This window comes from Neurospora tetraspora (assembly GCF_033439725.1).
Source record: "Neurospora tetraspora strain CBS 560.94 chromosome Unknown B0H65scaffold_4, whole genome shotgun sequence".
NCBI lineage: Eukaryota > Fungi > Ascomycota > Sordariomycetes > Sordariales > Sordariaceae > Neurospora > Neurospora tetraspora.
Genome location: NW_026944386.1, coordinates 3,402,779 through 3,423,923, shown reverse-complemented (window position 1 = coordinate 3,423,923; position 21,145 = coordinate 3,402,779). Strand labels below are relative to the sequence as shown.

The window sequence follows — 21,145 nt, the reverse complement described above, 5'->3', positions numbered from 1 at the left end:
TTATAAATCTTTCACAAAATATATACTTAAATTTATCGCTCGAAATCTCTCCTTAATTATACCTCCCGAACGCTTTACGCCACCGTTTTATACTTAAATATTTAAAGTAGAGGGCTCTATAACTATATTTCTAAGAGCGAAGAAATCTTTTATTACTTTAGAGCCGGTATTCTTATTATTATATTTAATAACTTTAGGTTGGATATTACATTCATTAACGAATATAGTAAAGAAATGATTTAAGAAGGAAACAATAATTATAGCCTCTCAATTTATTATATAATAATCCTAAATATATTTAATATACAAATAAATAATAAATATAACGCTAAAATATCCTTAACGGCTCTTATTATAATTTAAGAAATCGACGGCGAATTTTTCTCTGTCTATAATTATAATCTCGAAATTTTTATTTAACTTATCACTTTATTTTCAATATCGTATAAGCATCACAATTTATAATTATAAATCCCTTAAAGCGGGCTCCTATAATATTAACGAAATAATTTAATATTTAAGGACTATAATAACTAAATTAATAATACTAAATAATAGTTTCTTTTTTATAATATTTTCGGCTAATTAGCGAATTAAATTAGTTTTGTCACGTAAAGAAGGTAATTCTCGAAAAAGTTAAGGAAAAATCTTTGAAAACTATTTAGTAATAATACGTAGAGAGGCTATAGAAAAGGGAATCGTTTAGGGCGCATAAATAGTTATTTAGGGGTTTTTAGTCCTAATAGAGACTTTTCTTATACAAGAGGTAGAGAAATACGAGGTTAATTATAAAGTTTAAGTAGAAAACTACGTCGTTAAATTAATATCTTTTAAATCCTCTTACTCCTTTTATAATAATATTTATATTTTTATATCCTTTAATAGGAATATAAAAATCCCTAACTTAAAGCCTATTATTATATAAAATATAATGAAAATTAAAAAACCTAAAAATTTCGTTAAATACGTAGAAATAATTTCTAGAATCAATGACTATACTATTTTTAAAAATAAATAAATATTTAAACCTTCCCTAATATAGAAAGTAACCTTACTAACGTTAAACGCTATTTTATAAATATTATTCTCACTAGAAAATTAATTATTTTTATTATAAAATTTAAGGAGGGGTTAGGTATATTACTTTACTATCTTTCGTTTATAAACTTCAACTTCTCTTTTTAATTCTATATCATTTTTAAAATTCTTTATAACCCTATTTTAAATCTTCTTATTAGGCTTCTAATACAAATTTACGGCTATAATTAAAATAGGGAATATATATTAATATTATTTAATAATATATATACTTTCCTTATATATTTTATAGCGAAGGGAATAGTCTTTAACTTTCGTATTGCGCTTCCTCGTATATTAATTATAAATTCTATTAAATCGAACGTCTTTATCCTTAATATTATTACCCTACGAACCGTTAAAAATAATATTTATTCTAAACGCTCTTTTATACCCTTTAACCTTAATTATAATAATTAGAAATCGTTTATATAGGTTCTTACAACGAAAATCCTTAAATATAATACGGAAATTAAGGGTATTAACGGTAATTTTTTCATTAAAGAATTTTGAAATTCCGGATACCCAATTAGGGCGAATAGATCTCAAATAGTCTAATAAATTTCTAAACCAAATAACGGCCATTTCAATCTCTAAAATTCTATACTATATAGTATTAATTATAATTAAATCCCAACCGTCGATTTATTTACTTATTCTATTAGAATTCTTACTAAATTTATTTAATAAAAGTTTAACGTAATTAGAAAAAAGAAATAGTTTACTATTAATATGAATAATAATTTTCGGAATAAAATAAATATTAAGCGGGAGGGTATCGGGCGTAAGCGTACTAAAGAGGAATTCGAATTGCCGGTAATCTTTAAATACGCTTTATAAAATTAGCTATAATACTATTATAATATTAGAAGAATTGATAGAAGTACGAATAATAGTAAATTTACCTAACTTATAACTTTCTAGGTGGAAACTACTATATTTATATATATAATACTATACGTTACAAGTAAAAATAATTATATATTTAAATTAAAGGATATTAAATAGGATAGCGGTCCTAATAGTATAAATATCTGTAAATTATTTTCGAAATATACGTTATTAAAATATAATATATAATTTATTAATAGTCATAAAAACAATCCGCTAATTAAATGAAATATTATATATTAATTCTATAAACCTTATATAAGTAGCTTATTCTAAATTGAGGAAGATATATATATAGTTTCTAAATTGTAAATCTACTTAGAAGCGTAAATATTACTAAAGGATTAATTAGAGCTCGTTTAAAACCGATAGGGGAATTAACCCTCAAACCCAATGGAGGAGTAGAGGGTTAATTCCCCCATCGGTTTTAAACGCAATAAATATATATTTTATACTTTTACAATTAATTATTTAATTAAAATAGGCCGAGTACCCGGAAATTTAATAATAGTATTACGCTATTCTTTGCTAAGTCGACTAAACGGTATAATTTAAATAGTAACTTTATTAATTAGAATAATAAATATAATTTAAAAGATAATATTTTTTCTATAACCAGTATAAATAATAAGGATTATATCGCTTTATTAGTAAATAATATAATAAACAAATTTAATTTAACTAAGTTTCGGATAACGCTAATCCCAGTCTAATAGTAACCCCTAATTTAATAAATAGGTAACAACTACATTAATAAAATTATATTAAACGTCTTTATTATTATTAAATATTACATATTATAATATTTCGCCGATTTAATCTTAAAGAGCCGGGTTAAAAGGCCCGGACGTATTAAATTAACGAAAATTGGCGATATAACGAATAAGTATTATAATATTATCGATATTAAATTTATAATTATATATTATATATACCAATTTTTGTATTGATACGATGATAAGTTGCGAAAATAGAGTATACGATCCTTCTAAATATAATTTTGCGTATAATGAAATTTACCCCCATAGTATCAACGAATAATAAAATTGTAATAGAAATATATAAAAAAGTGTGTAGAAATAGATTTATAATACGTATTATCTTCGGACACTTTATTTAATTGAGGTTGAAATTTTTGTAGTAGTTTAATATTCGAGTATTTACGTAGAAGTTAAATATTCTTTGTGTATATTGGCTGATTTCGTTTAAATTATATATAGACGTATTCTTTATATTACACTATTTGGACCCATAGGGTATAAAGAGACTGCACTACGTGTAGCAGCGGAGTGGATGGGGGCTGATATTAGAGTACGACTATTATGAGAGACTATAGAAATTAGCGATAACGCCAGACGCAGTGCCCGTGGTCTATTTGCGTCTAGTCCCCTCCGGGGGACGCTATCCAAGTCCCAAAAAATTCCCTTTTTCGGAAGTGCACAGACCTCTTTGTTTCTCAAGACATGTTCCTCCAGCAAACGTGCTCTGCAACCCAGAATGCAGCAATTCACCCAAAAAGCCCCCTTTTGGGCCAGCTGAGTTGCGAAAAGGAGCTTCCCAGCGATGTTTGAGCAGATGGTGCAAAAGTCTTTCCAGTTTTTTTGGTGAAAGGTACGGAAAGTTGGATGCGTTGCCAGAAATTGAGGTGTTGGGAGACACTGCGGACTAAATGCTTAGGGTGGGAAACTTGGGACCTGGATAGACTGGCCCCCCCTCCCCCAGAGTGGCCTGCATAGCGCACCCCAAGACGCAACCGCCCGCCGTATGCCAGTTACGAAACGAGATTCCTCCAACTTGATGTCCAACCGCGACTCGGGAATTGAACAAGTCAACTTGAACGAGCTTCCGGACTGCCGTGGTTTGACAACAACACGAGAACTTGCGCACACGCATAGACGTCTTGAGTAACCAAGGCTCTTATTCATTCATTCATTCCCGACCCCATCTTTAGTTTCCAATATCCGACTTGTCCCGTCTTTGGCCTTCTGTTCGCCGCGTTTAATTAGCATCTCCTGAGAAAAGAAACGACCTCCTCTCAACCTTCGCCCTACAACCTTCTGTTCTATCTTTCATTCACCACATCGTACTTTCCCCCAATTGCCGCAGCGAACAATCGATTACCGGGCAGACAGCAAGGAATTACTGTATCCGTTTTACGTATACTACGTGCCGACGTCTTGTATACTACACCCACGCACCCGACCAACACCCCCCACCTCGTCGGTTGGGTTTCGATCCGCCCGTATCGCAAGGCTATATCGACGACACGTTCGCCCGACGTTTCGTCGTTTCCCTGCGGCCTCGACATTGACCACAAACATTACCTTGTCTGAACCGTGGGCCCGTCGGGCCTCTTGAGACTACCCACGATGACGCAGTCCAGCCTCGCGAAGCAGGCCGCCCTGTTGAAATGGATCAACACGTTCAAGACATCGCGCCGAGCGGCCACTCTTAAGGACCTCCAAGATGGTCTTATGCTGGGAGACATCCTCGAAGATATGACCTCCGGGGACTTTTCCAGCTCGAGCCTCATCCGGAGTCCTTCATCACCCGAAGACAACAAGGCCAATCTCGAAACCGTATCTCGCGGCCTTGCTGCTTTTATGCGGAACGACGTCCCGCAATACGCTCCTCCGCCATCCAAGTTACGCGCCATCCTAGAACACCCTGATGACAATGCGATTTGCGAGTTTCTTTCGTACTTTGTCATTACCATCTGCTTGGGTTCCACCAACAAGGCCTACGTCCCGGCTATCTTGAAGCTCGACAGTGTCACGCAAAAGGAAATCGCCAACACCGTCGAAGTGTTCCAAAAGCAAAAACAGAGCGATGCCGAAGCCAAACTGCAAGAGCCGAAGGAGGCGGATGGGCAGGATAATGCCGACCTGCACATTGTCAGGGACCCGGCCCTTATGGAGGAAGAGTTAAGGCAAACAAAGGGCGCGGCCGAATACCTAAAAAAGCAGAATGCCGATCTACAAGCCCGGGTGGACAAGCTCCTTGATACACGGCAAGCTCTGCTCAACGACCTTAATGGGGCGCAAGCCGAGCTGAACGCCATGAAGAGGCACAGGGGTGCCGATGCCGGTGCGGCCATTAAGGACCTGCGAGATGAGATCAAGGACAAAATGGCCATTATTGACGACTTGGAGGCCCAACTTGTCAAGGAGACAGCGCATATCACCAAGCTCGAGAAAGACAATACTGCTCTAAAAGCAAGGGCTGACCGGGTTAAGGACTTGGAGGACAAGCTTACAGAGCTGGAGCACGAGAACAAGCAGCAACAACAGCAGATTAAGGGCCTAGAAAATTACAAGAAGAAGGCTCAAGATCTCACATTCATCCAGCAACGGAACAGGACGCTAGAGGAGCAAATTGTCCAGATGGAACAGGACTTGAAGGACTACGAGAACTTCAAGGCCCAAAACAGAAAGCTGCAAAAGGAGATTGAAGAGAAGGTCAAGGTGTTGGCGAACAACGAACAAGAGATTGTCTACACGCTCCAATCCAGGAATGTCTTGCAAGAAACGAACGAGGAGCTCCAACGAAGAGTTGAGTACCTCGAATCGAAGCACCAAGCCGATGAAAATATGATCAAGGAGCTCCAGGAGCAGCTTCAAATGGGCGGTGCCATCCATGAGACGTCGGGTTCCGAAAGTCCTGTTAACAATGGCGGCTTCAATCTCGAGCATGAGCTTGAAACAGAACCGGCTGTTCGTCTAGAGCTCCAGCGCCTCAAGGCAGAGAACAATGTCTTGCGCAGCAATATGACCGTTGCGTCTGAGAATGAGCGCCTAAGAAGCGAATTGGAGTCCGCCAACAAGAAGGTTGACTTGTATCGCGGCAAGTGCACCGAGGCTATGGAGAAGCATGCCGTTGCCCAGGAACAACTCAATGCCATTATGAACAACACAGCAGGAGAAAGGTTAGTCGGCGAGCTTAATTCTGAATGGGAACTACAAGATTGGAATTTACTGACACCTGAGTACCTCAGCAATCCCGCCTTTGTGAACCTGCGCAAGCAGTTCCTTGACACCTCGAGTGACGTTGAGAAGCTCACAAAGCGGGTTCAGGAGCTTGAGGCGGATGTTGCAGACAAGGAGCGCGAGTTGATCGCTGTCAAGACAGATCGTGAGTCCTGGCGTCTTTGTTCTGGCAATGCAAAGGCAAAACTGACTAACGTTCTTCCCATAGTGTCCGTCATTGGAGAGGAGCAATCAGCTGCACTCACCGCACTCAAGGCTTCTGACGAGTTGATAGCCGAGTCGCTACAGAAGGAGCTTGAGGCGACACGCAAGCAGCTCAGAGAAAAGACTTTTGAACTGGACGAGATGAAGGCGCAGCTGATGGAAGCATTGGTCTCCAAGGACAAGCTCCGCAAGCAGCTGGACGATGCCATTGCGAGCGGCGGAGATCCGAACAAGTCCAGGAAGGAGGACGTTGAAAAGATGGAGAAGCTGAAGGCTGCGCTCAGGCAAAAGATCGAGGTGAGCAACGACCCTTCTCCAAGTCCAACACCTCCTTATCTGGCCTCACGGGTCGATATCCCCCTTTTGGCGGACCCCTCGCCTATCGCATCTGAGTTCTTTTTTGATAAAGATGGTGAATGGGTCATCGTTCCCGCGCCAATACCATCAGAAGGCTCCTGGCTTAGTGGCCTTGAGAAGACCAGCGCTTGCCTGTCAAGCATTCTCAAGCGATTGAAGACTGAGATGCCCACTCTTGGTGACTGGTGACCACGTACTGTATGGTGTTCACCTGTCTCCCAGTCTCATCCCCCAAACCCTCATCTCTTCTCCTTTTTGTTTTCAACTGTATCCACGATTACTTTACCTGCCCACAGACTGATTTCCCAGCTGTCGAAGCCGACAAACCTATCTTCACCAAACAGTGTTTTGGCCATGTTGTATATGCACCTCTCACAAAATGCTAATGCCACTCGCCTATAGCAACTCGACAAGGCTGAACAGGAGAAGTATGATCTACAAAGGCGGATCAAACTTGTTGAGAGCGGCGGTGCCTACGCGGCCCAAAAGGTACGTCCATTTGTTGCTTTCCATCCGCCTGGACGATGATAGATTGTAATGCGCTTTTTTTTGTATTTGTTGTTGTTTCCCCTTGATTTGTATACTAACCAGAGCAACCTTCCGGGCTAAACAGGCGGCAAGCGACCAAATCATCAAGAACCTCCAGCGCGAGAATTCCATGATCACAACAGCATGGTACGACATCACGAGCCGGCTGCAGAGCAACCACGTCATCCTCCAAAGACGGCACGACCAACCCAAGAGCTGGCTGCACAAGCAAAGGCAGTTGGTAAACTGTGAGTGAACAATCCTTACCCCCACCCCAATACCCCCCTGATTTCTTGTCCTCGGGACGAAGACCAAAATCTGACCCTCATCCCCTTTTGTTCTCCTGTAGCCACGCCAAGGAGGTAGAATCTCGTCCTCGCGTAGCCTGTTCTGTCCTACCAGTACCAGGGCTGGCCGCCTCGCCGCCGCCGCTACCACCACCAACCAAGATCAACCCACAAAGTCTTGCCTTCTTTCTGTTCAACCTGCCTAACTGATGCCGCCCTTCTTGCTGGACAGCGATCCTCTCGCTTATCCGGGCGTTACTGTCTCTGGCGGCGGTGGCTACCACTTTGAAGAACCTCTATCGTGTCTCAATTGTGCTACAACGGAAACAGAACAGCTCAAGCTCATCATCATCATCAATACGACGGCTGATGACCACCACGGCGGCGGCTACGGCGTTTGTTTCGGTGCTGGTTACGGGCGTTGGTGTTATTGATTAACTGTTTGATTTTCGAAGAACAAGAAGGAAAAAGTACCATAGATAAGACAATGTCCTTGAATAGATTGTGGGCAGAATTCTAGCTAGACGGAGTCACTACGAAGAGTTAAGTAAAGGGGGTTGCGGAGCGATGACCAGATAGATCGATGCATTGATAAGGAGCAGAACGGGTGGAACGATGGAATATTTTGTTTACTTTACCCCTGAGATATAACCTAGAAGTGGAATTAGAATATGGACGAATGAGAATCACATCACAAGCCATGGGAACATCGTTGTGTCTTTTTATTTTGTTTCGATTTTTTCCCCTTTTCCTAGATCCATCCCAAATATCCGGTTACAAGAAGAAGTACATCGCTTTCCTTGTCTCTTGTCTTCATGTCATGATAACTTGCGCCGTCGCTTTTCCCATCATAACATCAAAGACCCCCCAATTCCCGTTTTTCCAAAGACCACCGCTTACGGTAGTCTTTCGGCGATATTAAGGTGGTGTGTGTGGTGTGTGTGTGATAGCAACCTCCGCCGGTCATGGTGACCGGTCTATTTTCCCTTCCCAAACTCGAATCGAAGAAGCAGAGCCCATGCCAACTATGCGCAGGATGAGGGTAATTCGGTTTCGTTCCGTATCCGTCCAGGTTCGTTGGTTGTTGATTGTATCGGTATATTGTAGCTTTCTCAAACAATCCCGACTATCACGAAAGGAAGCTTGGCCCCCGCTTTCTTTCTCCCGCTGCTCTATTTCCCATCACCAAGTAAACGTAGAACCAGCAAGCAAGCGAACAAAATTCGTCCGTTTGTCAGTTTCTTTACGAGCTCTTGGCAGCAGAAGCAATCTTGTTCAAGATACCGCTACCAGCGCTGCTAGCCTTGGCCTTGTCACCATCAAAGATGGCAAGCAGGGACTTCCAGACCTGGCCGGGCTCCTGGCTGGCGTCGATGGCCTTCCAGATGCCCGTGTTCTGGTAGTAGCCGACGACGGGCGCCGTCTGCTTGTGGTACGTCTCGAGACGCTTGCGCAGCGCCTCGGCGTTGTCGTCCGACCGCTGCACCAGCGGCTCGCCCGTGATGTCGTCCTTCATGTCGTCCTTGGGCGGGTTGAAGATACGGTGGTAGGAACGGCCTGAGGCAGGGTGGACGAGGCGGCCCGTGATGCGCGCGACGAGCAACGAGTCGTCGATCTTGAGCTCGACTGCGTGCTGCAGGGGCAGGTTGCGCTCGCGGAGCATGGCGTCGAGACCCTCGGCCTGGGGGACGGTGCGGGGGAAGCCGTCGAGGATGAAGCTGTTTGTATTGTAAAGAAGTGGTTGTCAGTTATGGTTAGAGGGTAGGAAGGGAGGGGGGCAACAGAAAACACATACCCGCCCTGGCACTCCTTGTTGTTCTCCAACTCATCCTTGATCATGCCAATGACAATGTCGTCGCTGACGAGACCGCCCTCGTTCATGATCTTCTTGGCCTGCTTGCCGAGAGCGGTGCCCTTGGCGACCTGGGCGCGGAGCATGTCACCGGTGGCCTATGAAAGCGTGCGCGTGTCGCGCATGGGTTAGCTCTCATCTGGTCCCTAAGCTGGCTACCAATTGGTTACTTTGGAGGACGGCAAGACAAGGAACTTACAAGGTGGCAGCAGTTGAACTTCTCCTTGATCTTGGGGGCCTGGGTGCCCTTGCCGGCACCGGGGGGACCGATGAGGATCATGCGGACCTGCTCGGCGGTGGTGACGGGCTTGCCGCTGAACTCGCGGGACTCAAGGGACCTGACGCGACCCTCGAGGGAGGCAATGATATCGCCGAGGCGCTTAATTTCGTCGTCGACGTAGCCCATCTTGAATGGTGTGTGTTGGGGAGGAGTGGAGATGTTGGTTGGAGGAAGAGGTAGGTGGAGGAGGGGAGGTGGAAGCGAGAGGGAGAAAAGGGGAGAGAAGCAGAAGAAGAAGAGAAGAAGGGAAAGTTGGAAAAGGAAATGACCTCAAAATCAACGGAGCGAAACGGACACGGGACGCGGGAGCAAGACTGGAGTCAAGGTAGGTAGTCGGGCTACGGCACGGGTACCTCTTTTAGTAGTCCGGGCCACGGTAGTACTGTATACTGTATGGATGGCCGGGCTACCTTACGTTTGAGGCTCGGGCCATTTTTTTCTCCAGTGATCGGAGCGGCCACGGCAGCAGCGCTCGGCTTGGATGTCTGCCAGTGGTTGAGTTCAAGGTCCTCCGTCAGTTCCCGTGTTCCCCGTTCATTGACTGCCCTGAATCTTGGAAATCTGGGGGTCTCATCTGCTTGCAGTTACTGCACATGACGCACTGCTACTACCTCTGTCTCTATGGCATTCTGTATTTATCACTGGGTACCTGAGGCGAGTTACCGTTCGTCTACAACTTTGTTCCTCTGTAGGTACCTCTATGGTTGATTGCCGGACTTAATGAGCATATCTGGGAAATCTGAACTCCAATTCCTGGTCCTGGGATTGTTCTGTGTTCCTCGAGAATGGTGTCACTGTCACGAGCTCAGACAATTACACCTGAGTCCCTTTCAACTGTTGTCGTGGTGAGGGCTTTTTGGAGCTTCACATGTGCCCCTCCATGGTAGGACAAGAGCTTCCATTTGATAGGTAGACACAGCATTCGGATTCCCGCAACAAACCCGGGCTTCCGATGCCATTCCTCTCTTCCGACAACCACGACAATCCTACAAATTGGAGGCTGGGATGGACTGTCACTGGGAGAAGGACGGCCTCGCTCGCTGGGTTCGGGTCGGCAATCCGGATGAATGGACTTGGAGCTGAGTCGTATGTACTTCAGTGGGGGAGTTGGGGGATGGTGGAATGTGGATGCCAAGTTGCAAGGTCCCGAGGATGCCAAATCCACCACACGTGGGGTGTCCCGGTGTTCCTAGCTCCTAGCCCCTTTTGGAGACTGCCCGTTAACGGCTTCGTCTCATCGCCAGCCTCGGCAGATGTGAGCTAGCCATGCATGCTTACGCAACAGGGAGAGCATCAAGTGCTAGGATTTGGTTTGAGTATGCGGGTTTGGGTAAGCTTGAGCTCGTTGGCATGTCCTTATAAAAGCATTCGTGAGAATTATCGATTATGATAGATAGGTAAGTTAGGTACGCAGTAGTAAGGTAATGCTCGAGAGTTCCAACACCGTAGAAATGCCAAACTAGCCATGGTGATGCGAAGCCCATGGTGATACCCGCTTCAAGTCCCAAACGCTATGTGATCAACTTACGCCGACTAAACATTGGCCCTCACACTCCCCGGGTTGCTGTCGTCTTCGCCGTCTGCCCAGATATCCTTACTCTCCTGTTCGACCGCGCGCATGGCGACAGCTACATCCTCCAACTTGGCGACAACATCGAGGACGCCCTGGTTGACTCTCGAAAAGTAGTGATCATTGGCCTCACGTCTCTTCCTCGCAAGTAGAATGTCAGCATCAGTCTCCTGCTCGAGCTTCGCGCCGAGCTTCTCAGGTCCTCCGGCACTATTGGGCCGTGTGCTGCCGGCGCCCCCGGTGCTCTTTGGTCCTCCGCCCTCAGTGCCTCCTATTGTACCACCCGCCTCCGATTTCCCACCAAGGCCACCGTGTTCCGTGCCGGCAACCGACGACTTGGTTTTCCCTAACCCGCCTCCTACGACGCTTGCAGTACCCCCATTGTTCTGTGTCTCAACAGCATCATCCGCTTCACTCCTCGCCCAAGCCTGCGCCAGGGCAATCTGCGCCTGTCGTAGCTCCGCCAGCTTCTGCTCATGATCCGGTCCAAACACCCTCGTGCCTCCGCTAGCTGACAGCTCGACCTCCTCCAATGTCGCCTGCATCTCGGCCCAGAGCGCATCCGTCCTATCGGTGGTGCGCGTAGACTCGCCTCGAGGCAGCTGCAACGGGATGGAGAGGTTGAGGGCTGTCGCGGGATTCGGACTAGTAGAACCGGTCGTGGTTGTTGCTGCATTGGCGGCGGCGGCAGCGGCAGCGGCGACACTTGCTCGTCGAGTATCGTTCACGGCCGGTGAAGGGAGTAGGGATGCGCCACCGCGGCCAGGTCCGAGAGAGGAGGATGGTCCTGGTCCCGACTGGTGGCCCGGGCCGGGGCCGGTTGTTGCAGAGAGCGAGGCATGTGAGGCCGATGGAGAAGGAGGAAGGAAGAGCGATGGCGGCTCGCGTGCCTTGGACTTTACCTTGGCGAGTTGGGACATGGCTACATTTTCCAAAAGTGAGCTTGAATGTCTTTGTAGGTCAGGTTGGAAGCGCGTTCGCGTTGGTTGAGCTTGGGGAACCTTGACGGTACAAGCATGCAAGTGACGGAACAGCTGGCTTATCAAAGGGGCTTATCAGTAGCCGCTTCCATTGGTCAAAAGTCCAAAGAATGCTCCACCTGTCACACAATCAACGACAGTTGCCTGAGGCGAATGACCCCACTCTGCCGCCACCCAATCGCACGCAGTCCTAGGGTTTTCTCGCCCTACTACGGAAAAACCAAAAAATTCCCAGCAAACCGTGACCTTGACCCTCCGGATTACGAACTGTACCCAGAGTCCGTGATCACGTCTCTAAGTCGGTACGTGCCTCCCTGCTGCCCCCCGCCTTCACCACGTCGAGATATTTCGATTTCCGACTCCTCCTTTGAAACTGTCCCCCAAACTGACATTTTCAACCAAAAGCCAATATGTCTGGAGGAAAGCCCCGTGGTCTTAACGCGGCCCGCAAGCTGCGCAACAACCGTCGCGAGCAGCGTTGGTCCGATCTTCACTACAAGAAGAGGGCTCTCGGCACTGCCTTCAAGTCCAGGTACGCATCAGTCCCGACGATGGCGATAGCGATGGCGATGGAAACGAGACCAAACGACGATGGCGAAATGAAGAGAAAGAGATGGGAACGATGGGACGATTGAGGACGGCGAACACGACGCGAAACGAGATGGAGGACATTCGGCTAACATGACCATGATGACAGCCCCTTCGGTGGTTCTTCCCACGCCAAGGGCATTGTGCTCGAGAAGGTCGGCGTTGAGGCCAAGCAGCCTAACTCCGTACGTACACCCCGATCCCGATTTCGATGAACTCGATCCAACTCGACTCGATTCTCCGATATCAAACAACGCAACTCGACGTCAACACAAGACTAACATTTGCGACCATAGGCTATCCGCAAGTGTGTCCGTGTCCAGCTCATCAAGAACGGCAAGAAGGTCACTGCTTTCGGTACGACGACCCCTCTCCAACTCCCAAATCATTCGATGATGAAGGATACTCCTGCTGGAAACCCCAGCGCATCCGGGTGGCAAATGTGCTAACCCATTTCCCTCTCTAGTCCCCAACGATGGTTGCTTGAACTTCGTTGACGAGAACGACGAGGTCCTCCTCGCCGGTTTCGGTCGCAAGGGCAAGGCCAAGGGTGATATTCCCGGTGTCCGCTTCAAGGTCGTCAAGGTCTCTGGTGTCGGTCTCCTCGCCCTCTGGAAGGAGAAGAAGGAGAAGCCCCGCTCTTAAGCGTATCGTTGCTTCGAGCAGGCAAACGGGCACGGTTCATTATGCGGAGTCTATTTACAACGGCATTTTGGTTTTGGGTTTAAGGGATACCTGAACTCTCATGGTAGTAATGATCCAACAGAAAGCAGGTCATTAATTGCCAAAAGAAATCGTGCTTCCCCAAAAGCTTCTCTCTATCTTCTGCCTTTTCGGTGTTCTGGAGATTGCCCCCTGAGGGACTGTTTGTGTCTAATAGTATGACAATCATGGTGTTATGGTACATGAAATTACAAAGATGATATCCCAGACAGAACAGAGAGTAGAACCTAGTTACCATCTTTCAGGCCGACTCTAGCTCTTCCGGCTTCTTCTCCTGCTTCTCCTGCTCGTAGTACTTGAGCAGATAGTCCGCTGCCAATCCCATGCTGATGACGCCACCGGTGATCCAGCAGCCATTGACAAACCACCACCAGCAGTCCTTGACGCTCTTCAAGTTAACCTTCTTGATCATGTAACCCAACGTCAAGGCCGCGCCACCACAGCTTCCGATGAAGAACGCCGGCCCAGCACCAACCGCCGCGCCCGCCCCAGCCAGCAGCGCAATCTGCGCAACCGCCAGACCCGTCAACACCTGCTTCGTCTCCTTATCGTGCTTGAGCGCAATGCTCTTGATACCCGCCTTGGCATCATCCTTGATATCCATATGTGCATAAATCATATCGTACAACACCGTCCACGCAATGTTGCTCGTATACAAGCACCCCGCCGCCGTCAACGCCGCGCTGTTCGCCAACAAGTCCACCCCCAGCGCGGGAAAACCCATAATCGCTCCCCACGAGAACGTCAACCCGAGCACAAACTGCGGGTAATATGTCACCCTTTTCGCCAGCGGGTAGCACGCCACAAACAGCAGCGACGGCGTCGCGTACCAGAAGCACTCAAACGGGAACTGCAGCAGCACCGCCAACCCGGCCAGAAGCTGCGAGCCCGTGAACACCAGGCCCTGGAAGGGCGTGATGGCCCTCCGCGCGATGGGCCGCAGCCGTGTACGCGTCACGTGTGGATCGAGGTTGCGGTCCCAGAGGTCGTTGATGGCGCAGCCGGCGCCGCGCATGATGAGGGCGCCGGAGAAGAAGAGGAGGGAGGTGCCGATGACGGTGGCGGGCGAGGCCATGCCCGCCGCCGCCGCCGTGTTGGCGAGGGGCGCGGCGAGTAAAGTGCTGAAGAGGCAGGGGAAGAAGAGGTAGTAAGAGCCGGTGGGCTTGTCGAGACGAGCTAGTTCGGCGTAGGGGAGCCAGGAGGAGGGAAGGCGCGAGAGGAGACCGGTTGTTGGGGGGACGTATTCGGATAGAGGAGGGTCGGAGGAGGGGACGGCGGAGGTGGGGAGGGTGGCGCTCGTGGGTGTGGTTGGGATTTCGGGTTGGGAGAGGAGGGGTTTGGTGGTGTGGTAGTTGTGAAGAGTCTCAAGTGAGAGGAGGCGTGGCTTGGTGAGGGCCTTGGACTGGTGAGAGGGTCGGCTGCCCAGACATGGTGGTGATGAGCATGATGGCTTGGTGAGAAAACGGGTGGTAGTGTGAGAGAAGGTTCGTCGGGGGACAAGCCCGGTCAGAAGACGATGTGAGAACATGATGGGCAAGGCCCCTTCTGGTGAACCGTCGTGAGACTCGTGAGAGGAGGCTGTCTGTGGTGGGTGTACGTGTTAGTGAAGGCTAGTGGATATCGTGTAAGTGAGCAACTTCACATGTTTTCAACTGGCAGAGATGCCGAAGATTCCGCATCAGTTGAGTCACAGCGAAAACAAAAAGAACTCTTTGCGAAAATTACCTCTTGTCCCGATCCTTCAACTGGGGTCGTCTTCGTGAACTTTGTTGATCTCGGCCTTCTGATCTACACAAATTATATGCGCCACAGTTGGCTCTTCTCCATTTGATTTGCGGTGACAGCATCAGCCACAGGTCCACTCTCCGCCGTGATTGGCCTAAGGATAAGATAAAGCTGAGAGGCCCCTGCAGGGATTCCACTTATTACCAATTGGCCTTGTCGACTTTTGCCGCGTCGGACAGTGAACCGTCTCCCACTTCGGCACGGGGCGATTTCATATCACCAGGGGCACTGCAGCAACACCACATTGAAGGCGACCGCGCATTTCTCACGACAGTGCACGCCCCTTCCTTCCGCTGTCTTCATCACCAACAGCCGACGCAGGCATCTCAGCTTGCACTCCCGAATGTCGAATTGAGCATCATGTAGCTTGAATGCTCTTGCGCGCCTCTCCAACAACACCTCTATCGCGTAACCATCACGTCCCTCGCACGAACCTCTTCCGAACCCACTAGAGAATAGCAACATCGTCGCATCACAACAACCGACACACACCAACACCATCACCAAGATGCCGGCCGCATCCCATCCCCAGGCCAAATTCGACCCGATTCCGCCGGATCTCGATCTTGATGCCCTGGTCGAAAAGACGCCAAATTTCCATTGGGTCCTGCGTGTCTCGGCAGCTCAGATCCGCAACATCGGCCCTCAAGAGTTCGAGAGACTCGTCTACCTCCATGTCATCCGTGGTGGCAAACCGCTGGTCATCGAGAAATGGAACGATCGACTACCCAAGACGCTGTTCAGCGCAGAATGGCTCGAGGATACCTATAACAAGAAACGTGAGTGTCAAGCTTGTCTTGTCATTCTTGTGTCACCTTTGCTGTAGTCTAACCACCTTCACTCTTTGCAGAGGAAAATGTTCGCGACATCGTTGCCCAAACCGACATTCCAATGACCATGGGTCATTACCTCCGATCGATGAAGCAGTTGACGAACCAGTGGACTCCAAACAACTTCCGCGATGAGCGCCGCCAACGCCTCTACCTCAAGGATATCGACTGCCCGCCCGAGTGGCACGAGCGCCTCCAGAAGGTCATTCCGACGAACCTCTTTTACATGAACGACAACCTCGATAGAAAGGCTTCGAGGCGCTTCGATGACTATGACTACGTGGAGGAAAAGTCGTGCGCCCCAGCCGGTGACCTGATGAGCAGTCTTCCCGAAGAGATGCGCGCCCAGAACTTGATGTGCTACGTCGGTCATGAAGGCACATACACTCCCGCCCATCGCGAAATGTGCGCCAGCTTGGGTCAGAACATCATGGTGGATGCATCCGGCGATGAGAACGGGGAGAAGCCGGGCAGCTCAATCTGGTTCATGACCGAGACCAAGGACCGCGAGGTCGTCAGAGAATACTTCCTCTCTATCCTGGGGCACGACATCGAGATCGAGAAGCATTTTGCTCAGATCAACGCTTGGAAGAAGGCGAACTTCCCCGTCTACATTGTGGAACAGAAAGTGGGCGACTTCGTTCTGGTTCCTCCTCTGGCTCCACATCAGGTCTGGAATCGCGGCACTCGCACCATCAAGGTTGCGTGGAACAGGACCACGGCCGAAACTCTGGAGATGGCATTGCATGAAGCCCTTCCTAAGGCAAGACTTGTCTGCCGTGACGAACAGTACAAGAACAAGGCGATCATCTACTTCACACTGCAGAAGTATTACAACCAAATGATAGAGATGGAGCAGAATGCCGACATCGGGCTGCTCGGCTTTGGTCAGGATTTGATGAAGAACTCTTTCCGCATGACACAAATCGCCAAAGACTTCAAGGCCCTCTTCCGCTTATTCACTGAGATCATGGTGGACGAGATGTTTGCCACAAAGGAGAAGGAGATTGAGTACGTTGAGTTTGATTCCTGCGTTACCTGCTCGTACTGCAGAGCCAACATCTTCAATCGCTTCCTCACCTGCAAGCACTGCGTTCGCACCCTGGTTACTGGAGACGAAGATACCTACGATATCTGCATGGAGTGCTACGCCATGGGACGTTCGTGCCTCTGTGTTTCCAATCTCACTTGGGCCGAGCAGTGGAAGTGGTCTGACCTGGTGGATCGTTATGAAGAGTGGCGAGCTCTGATCATCAAGAACGATGGCTATGTCGACTACGACACGTCTCCCTTACCATTGGAGTTGGCGAGAAAGAAGACGGGCAAGAAGTCTGTGGCGCAGATTTGCCAGGAGCAGCTTCGGAGACGGCCATGGAAAGATATCAGCAAACTCGATAAACCTTCGGAGCCCGAAAACTCAGAGCCAGAGGTCGACGAAAATGGGAAGCCTAAGAAGAAACCACGTCGCAAAAAGAAGAAGGGCGATGTCTACCGTTGCCATGTGTGCCAGCACAAAGACTACACCTACAAGCTCGCATTCTGTTCGAATCCAGGCTGTTCAGAAGCCTATTGCTACGGTGTCCTCTACCGAGCGTTCGATCTCATGCCCCAGGAAGTCCTGCAAAATGAGAGATGGGAGTGCCCTAGGTGCCTGAAGATCTGCAACTGCGGTGCTTGCCGTAGGCTCAAGAACGGAAATGTCCCATATCAGCCAAAGAATACGCTGCTTGGACACGATACTCGCCCTATCGCTGACGATCGGAGTGTGGAAACACTTGTCGATTTCAAGGTACATAATCTCAATTGGCTCAAGACCTCTGGCGACGATGGCCGCAACGTTCAAAGCAAGAGATTGCAAAAGCTACAGCAACAGGCTGAAGCCGAGAAGGCCAAGAACGCAGACGTACACATCCAGGTTCCTGCCCTACCGAACGGCGAGCAGGCAGCAGGAGCTGAAAACATGGATGATGCTTTGCAGCAATCCATTGCCGACGGCTTGGGTGAGGGCCAGGAGAGGCCGGACGTCGAAATGAGCGGCACATCTGCCGACCAGCCCAGCGCCGCCCAACCAGCAGGTCTCGCCGAGGTTGCAGATATGTCTATCGCTCCGGAGGATCAGGATCAGTCCGCTTACCCTGATCCGTCCATGTTCGGCCAGGAGCGTATGCTTGGTATGGGTTACTACCAGCAGGATGATGATAGTCCGGACAAGATTCTGTTCGACCCTTATCAGAGGCCTACGGCCGAAGATTATGTTGTTGACGAAGAACCGGAATTGATGTCTGAGTATTTGAAGAAGCAGCTTCGGTTGGCTAAGCGTAGGGCTCGCCACGCCGAAGATGATGATCCTGATTTTGCTGCACCGAGGTCTCACCACCGGAAGAAGCCCAAGCTTGACAAGACTTCTTCCCAGCCCCCACCTACGCGGGACGGTCAAGATGATGCTCTCGAGAACATGGACCCGGCGCTCTTTGATCAGACGATGACGGATGTTGCCGGTGATATTAGAGCTGGATCTGCCCAGGCTGGCGCTTCGCAGCCTGAAAACGCCCCGCCTGCGGATGAGGCAGGTGAGGAGTCTCGTCAAGCCCGCTGGTACTCGCCCAACATACCTTCCCTTCGACATGCAAGGCCCAAAATATCTTACAGGGTCGATGAGGATAACGAAGAAGAATTCAACGACATTCTCATCCCTCGCTCGCAGAGACCTGAATACCGGGCGGCTGCAGCACCGCCTAGCGTTGTACAGAGTATCGAAGGACCGACTGGTCCCAAGGATCCCTTGGATCTTGCTTCTGCTGCCGTTCTCGCCATTACCGGCTCCGGCGGTAACCGTAGCAATGAAGCCTCTCAGGAACCCAGATCGACTCGTGCCGCTGCTGCTCCAACTGGGCCGTCAAAGCTACGTGGGCCGTCAAAGCTACGTGGGCCGCACAAGAAGCGAGGACGTCCTCCCGGTCGGCCACGGAGGTCTGAAGCCCACCACACCGAGGACGAGGAGTCGCACGACGCACCAGAAACCACTCGCAGACGTGGGCGTCCCCCACGCGCATCGATGGCAGCAAGGGAACCTGAGGATAGTGACCACAACGCCGGTGAAGACAATGATGATGAGGATATCGATGCCCAACTCGCCCAAGAGCTTGATGGATTTGACGAGAACGGTGAGGTCGTCGAGCGCAATGCCAACGCTTCCCAAGCTCCTAAGAGGAGAGGCCGTCCACCGAAAAATGGCGTTAAGAAGGTCGCGGTTGAGGTCACTACCAGGGCACCCATGCTGTCGTTGGCTGAGCGTATGAAGCTTAAGGGCAAGAAGTTCAAGATTGGTGAGCGCAAGAGCACCGGGGGAACGCCCGCAAAGGTCATCGCCAAGCCAGTTGACTCGATCGAGAAGAGTGCCTCTCCTGCGGTTTCTGGACGGGCGACGCGGGGTGCTGGGAAGGAAACTTCCCTTCCTGTGCGTGAATCGCCTAGGACGACCAGGACCAGGACCACGTCAGCAACCCGCCAAACTGTCCAGCCTGCCGACGAGGAATCTCACCACTCCGAGTCTGAACCGGAGGAGCCGGAGCCTGAGCAGGAGAAGGAGAAGGAGAAGGAGAAGGAGAAGTCTCCAGAACCAGCTCGACGCTCCGCGTCCCAGACATCAGTTCGCATCAGTCCTCCGCGCGACGAGGCCTCCTCGCTCAGCAAGTCCCCAGAACGCAGCCCGAGCGCCAGCGCCTCGCCCGAACCCCCAAGTCGTGCGCCCTCCACCGCAGCCGCTCCATCCGTCACCCGCATCTCTCCCTCTCCATCACCTTCACCCGTCCGATCGCCCTCACCACCACCTCCCCCACCGAAGCCCGCAGGCCCTACCGTCGTCAGGCTCATGGACACCGATGACGAAGAGTCCGATTACGGTGGTGGCAGTTACTCCGGATCCCGTTCGCCTTCTCGGTCGCGATCGGAGCGGAGCGGAAGCGTGGCAAGTGGTACGGGCTCCGAAGACGAGCCGAGCTCGGACTCAGACTCAGATGACGAGGACATTCCGGCTAGGAAGGAGAGTGTTCGCCAGAGCTTTGCGAGCAGGGGGCGAGGAGGTGGTGTGGGTGTTGTTTCTAGGGGAAGAGGTGGGATTAGGGGGAGGGGGAGAGGAAGGGGTAGGCCGAGGGGTTCGTAAGGAAAGGGGTTTATGAGATGTGAGAGGGGGGTTAATAGGGAGAAATTTACCTAGGCAATTGGGGATTTTGATACCCAGTAAGCGTGTTGTTGTAAACGAAAGGAAGATTGTGTGAGGTGGTTGAGGACTGGATGGAGCGAGACATGACGAGAGATGTCGGTTTTTAACTATATGCTATTCGAGTCTTGGGTTTATGAACGAACGGGGGAGGGGAGTTCCTTTGGTGAGTTGATGTTCTTGTTCTAGGAAGGAGGGAAGGATCAAAAGTCAATAGCATTATTGTTAAGCTAGTATCCTGATTGCTTTTTTTTGTTGGTTGCTGATTATCTCTCTTCTTTGCTTCGATTGTATGATATACTTGCAGTACGAGTCTTGTAACAATTCGACAGTTGTTGGCCAGCCATCTCTCACGTATCGAGCGAGTCTCGGTGATGTTGACGACACAGTCGTCTCGTAGAATTGACGATGGATGTCCGTCCAGCCAGCGTAAATGAAGTGGTGTATCAACCAACCCTCTCTTAATTCCACGACATATAGACATCAAGCTCCGTTCAACCTTAATCCGCAACCGAACGTGCAATCCAACCAAACCCTCACCAACTCTCGGTAGCTGAGTATGAAACACAATCGATCAAGTCAAAAGGCAGGCAGTACATTCACACTCACAGTGTCCAAGCGGATAGAACAGAAACGAATCTCCGCCGCCTAGGACTTCAAATCACTTCACTCAGCACCTACTTTACTCTACATGTGTACGACAATCGCCACAACAACGAAATGGGGAACTCGCGACTGAGACCATCAGGTAATCCCTTCCCCACACTGGCTGGCGGTCGGAGGGAATACAAGAAGGAGCGATGAAGAGTGAGTGGGAAAGAGCGAGCAGTTGAACTACTCGGTCGCCCTTCACTCGTTTCGTCTCGTCTTGTTTATTCAGCATCACCATCTTTTTCTAAGTAATTTCCGCTTGAAGCGTCCGTCCGTCTTCTAAAAGCATAAAAAATGGCACCCAATACACATATACACACACTAAAAGAAGTACTAG

At 49.3% G+C, this 21,145-nt stretch overlaps 7 protein-coding genes across 7 annotated transcripts; 2 read left to right on the top strand and 5 right to left on the bottom strand.

Annotated features, from left to right (window-relative positions):
• Nucleotides 1-6,490: 6,490 nt before the first annotated feature.
• B0H65DRAFT_509099 (uncharacterized protein) lies at nucleotides 6,491-6,871 on the bottom strand (the record flags this gene model as incomplete). Its single annotated transcript, XM_062828280.1, has 3 exons — nucleotides 6,491-6,647; nucleotides 6,713-6,758; nucleotides 6,802-6,871. 3 exons carry the CDS (start codon nucleotides 6,869-6,871, stop codon nucleotides 6,491-6,493), a joined length of 273 nt encoding a protein of 90 aa, XP_062681988.1.
• Nucleotides 6,828-7,384, bottom strand: B0H65DRAFT_204151 (uncharacterized protein). The gene has a single exon (XM_062821843.1). The coding sequence runs from the start codon at nucleotides 7,227-7,229 to the stop codon at nucleotides 6,951-6,953; it is 279 nt and encodes a 92-aa protein (XP_062681987.1). The 5' UTR covers nucleotides 7,230-7,384; the 3' UTR covers nucleotides 6,828-6,950.
• A 1,028-nt stretch (nucleotides 7,385-8,412) lies between these two features.
• Nucleotides 8,413-10,001, bottom strand: B0H65DRAFT_204148 (putative adenylate kinase). The gene is made up of 3 exons (XM_062821842.1): nucleotides 9,382-10,001; nucleotides 9,126-9,280; nucleotides 8,413-9,048 (listed from the first exon to the last, which is right to left on the bottom strand). Exons 1-3 carry the CDS (start codon nucleotides 9,586-9,588, stop codon nucleotides 8,574-8,576), a joined length of 837 nt encoding a protein of 278 aa, XP_062681986.1. The 5' UTR covers nucleotides 9,589-10,001; the 3' UTR covers nucleotides 8,413-8,573.
• Nucleotides 10,002-10,812: 811 nt separating this feature from the next.
• On the bottom strand, nucleotides 10,813-12,025 carry B0H65DRAFT_466463 (uncharacterized protein). Its single transcript, XM_062826853.1, has one exon. The coding sequence runs from the start codon at nucleotides 11,950-11,952 to the stop codon at nucleotides 10,996-10,998; it is 957 nt and encodes a 318-aa protein (XP_062681985.1). The 5' UTR covers nucleotides 11,953-12,025; the 3' UTR covers nucleotides 10,813-10,995.
• A 129-nt stretch (nucleotides 12,026-12,154) lies between these two features.
• B0H65DRAFT_204090 (putative ribosomal protein S28) lies at nucleotides 12,155-13,405 on the top strand. The gene is made up of 5 exons (XM_062821840.1): nucleotides 12,155-12,314; nucleotides 12,418-12,544; nucleotides 12,710-12,785; nucleotides 12,897-12,957; nucleotides 13,067-13,405. The coding sequence occupies exons 2-5, from the start codon at nucleotides 12,423-12,425 to the stop codon at nucleotides 13,243-13,245; spliced, it is 438 nt and encodes a 145-aa protein (XP_062681984.1). The 5' UTR covers nucleotides 12,155-12,314; nucleotides 12,418-12,422; the 3' UTR covers nucleotides 13,246-13,405.
• On the bottom strand, nucleotides 13,316-15,126 carry B0H65DRAFT_204093 (UbiA prenyltransferase family-domain-containing protein). The gene is made up of 2 exons (XM_062821841.1): nucleotides 15,049-15,126; nucleotides 13,316-14,905 (listed from the first exon to the last, which is right to left on the bottom strand). The coding sequence occupies exon 2, from the start codon at nucleotides 14,849-14,851 to the stop codon at nucleotides 13,565-13,567; it is 1,287 nt and encodes a 428-aa protein (XP_062681983.1). The 5' UTR covers nucleotides 14,852-14,905; nucleotides 15,049-15,126; the 3' UTR covers nucleotides 13,316-13,564.
• A 37-nt stretch (nucleotides 15,127-15,163) lies between these two features.
• Nucleotides 15,164-20,182, top strand: B0H65DRAFT_203998 (uncharacterized protein). The gene is made up of 2 exons (XM_062821839.1): nucleotides 15,164-15,887; nucleotides 15,959-20,182. Exons 1-2 carry the CDS (start codon nucleotides 15,617-15,619, stop codon nucleotides 20,098-20,100), a joined length of 4,413 nt encoding a protein of 1,470 aa, XP_062681982.1. The 5' UTR covers nucleotides 15,164-15,616; the 3' UTR covers nucleotides 20,101-20,182.
• The last annotated feature ends 963 nt before the right edge of the window (nucleotides 20,183-21,145 follow it).

Excerpts from the sequence above, each read along its gene's own strand:
- B0H65DRAFT_204151 (XM_062821843.1), bottom strand. The coding sequence starts at position 7,229 with ATGACGTGGTTGCTCTGCAGCCGGCTCGTGATGTCGTACCATGCTGTT.
- B0H65DRAFT_204148 (XM_062821842.1), bottom strand. The coding sequence starts at position 9,588 with ATGGGCTACGTCGACGACGAAATTAAGCGCCTCGGCGATATCATTGCC. Across the intron at positions 9,281-9,381 it reads AGTTCAACTGCTGCCACCTT|GCCACCGGTGACATGCTCCG; the intron begins GTAAGTTCCTTG and ends ACGCTTTCATAG. Across the intron at positions 9,049-9,125 it reads AACAAGGAGTGCCAGGGCGG|CTTCATCCTCGACGGCTTCC; the intron begins GTATGTGTTTTC and ends CAATACAAACAG.
- B0H65DRAFT_466463 (XM_062826853.1), bottom strand. The coding sequence starts at position 11,952 with ATGTCCCAACTCGCCAAGGTAAAGTCCAAGGCACGCGAGCCGCCATCG.
- B0H65DRAFT_204090 (XM_062821840.1), top strand. The coding sequence starts at position 12,423 with ATGTCTGGAGGAAAGCCCCGTGGTCTTAACGCGGCCCGCAAGCTGCGC. Across the intron at positions 12,545-12,709 it reads GGCACTGCCTTCAAGTCCAG|CCCCTTCGGTGGTTCTTCCC; the intron begins GTACGCATCAGT and ends CCATGATGACAG. Across the intron at positions 12,786-12,896 it reads AGGCCAAGCAGCCTAACTCC|GCTATCCGCAAGTGTGTCCG; the intron begins GTACGTACACCC and ends TTGCGACCATAG.
- B0H65DRAFT_204093 (XM_062821841.1), bottom strand. The coding sequence starts at position 14,851 with ATGTTCTCACATCGTCTTCTGACCGGGCTTGTCCCCCGACGAACCTTC.
- B0H65DRAFT_203998 (XM_062821839.1), top strand. The coding sequence starts at position 15,617 with ATGCCGGCCGCATCCCATCCCCAGGCCAAATTCGACCCGATTCCGCCG. Across the intron at positions 15,888-15,958 it reads GGATACCTATAACAAGAAAC|AGGAAAATGTTCGCGACATC; the intron begins GTGAGTGTCAAG and ends CACTCTTTGCAG.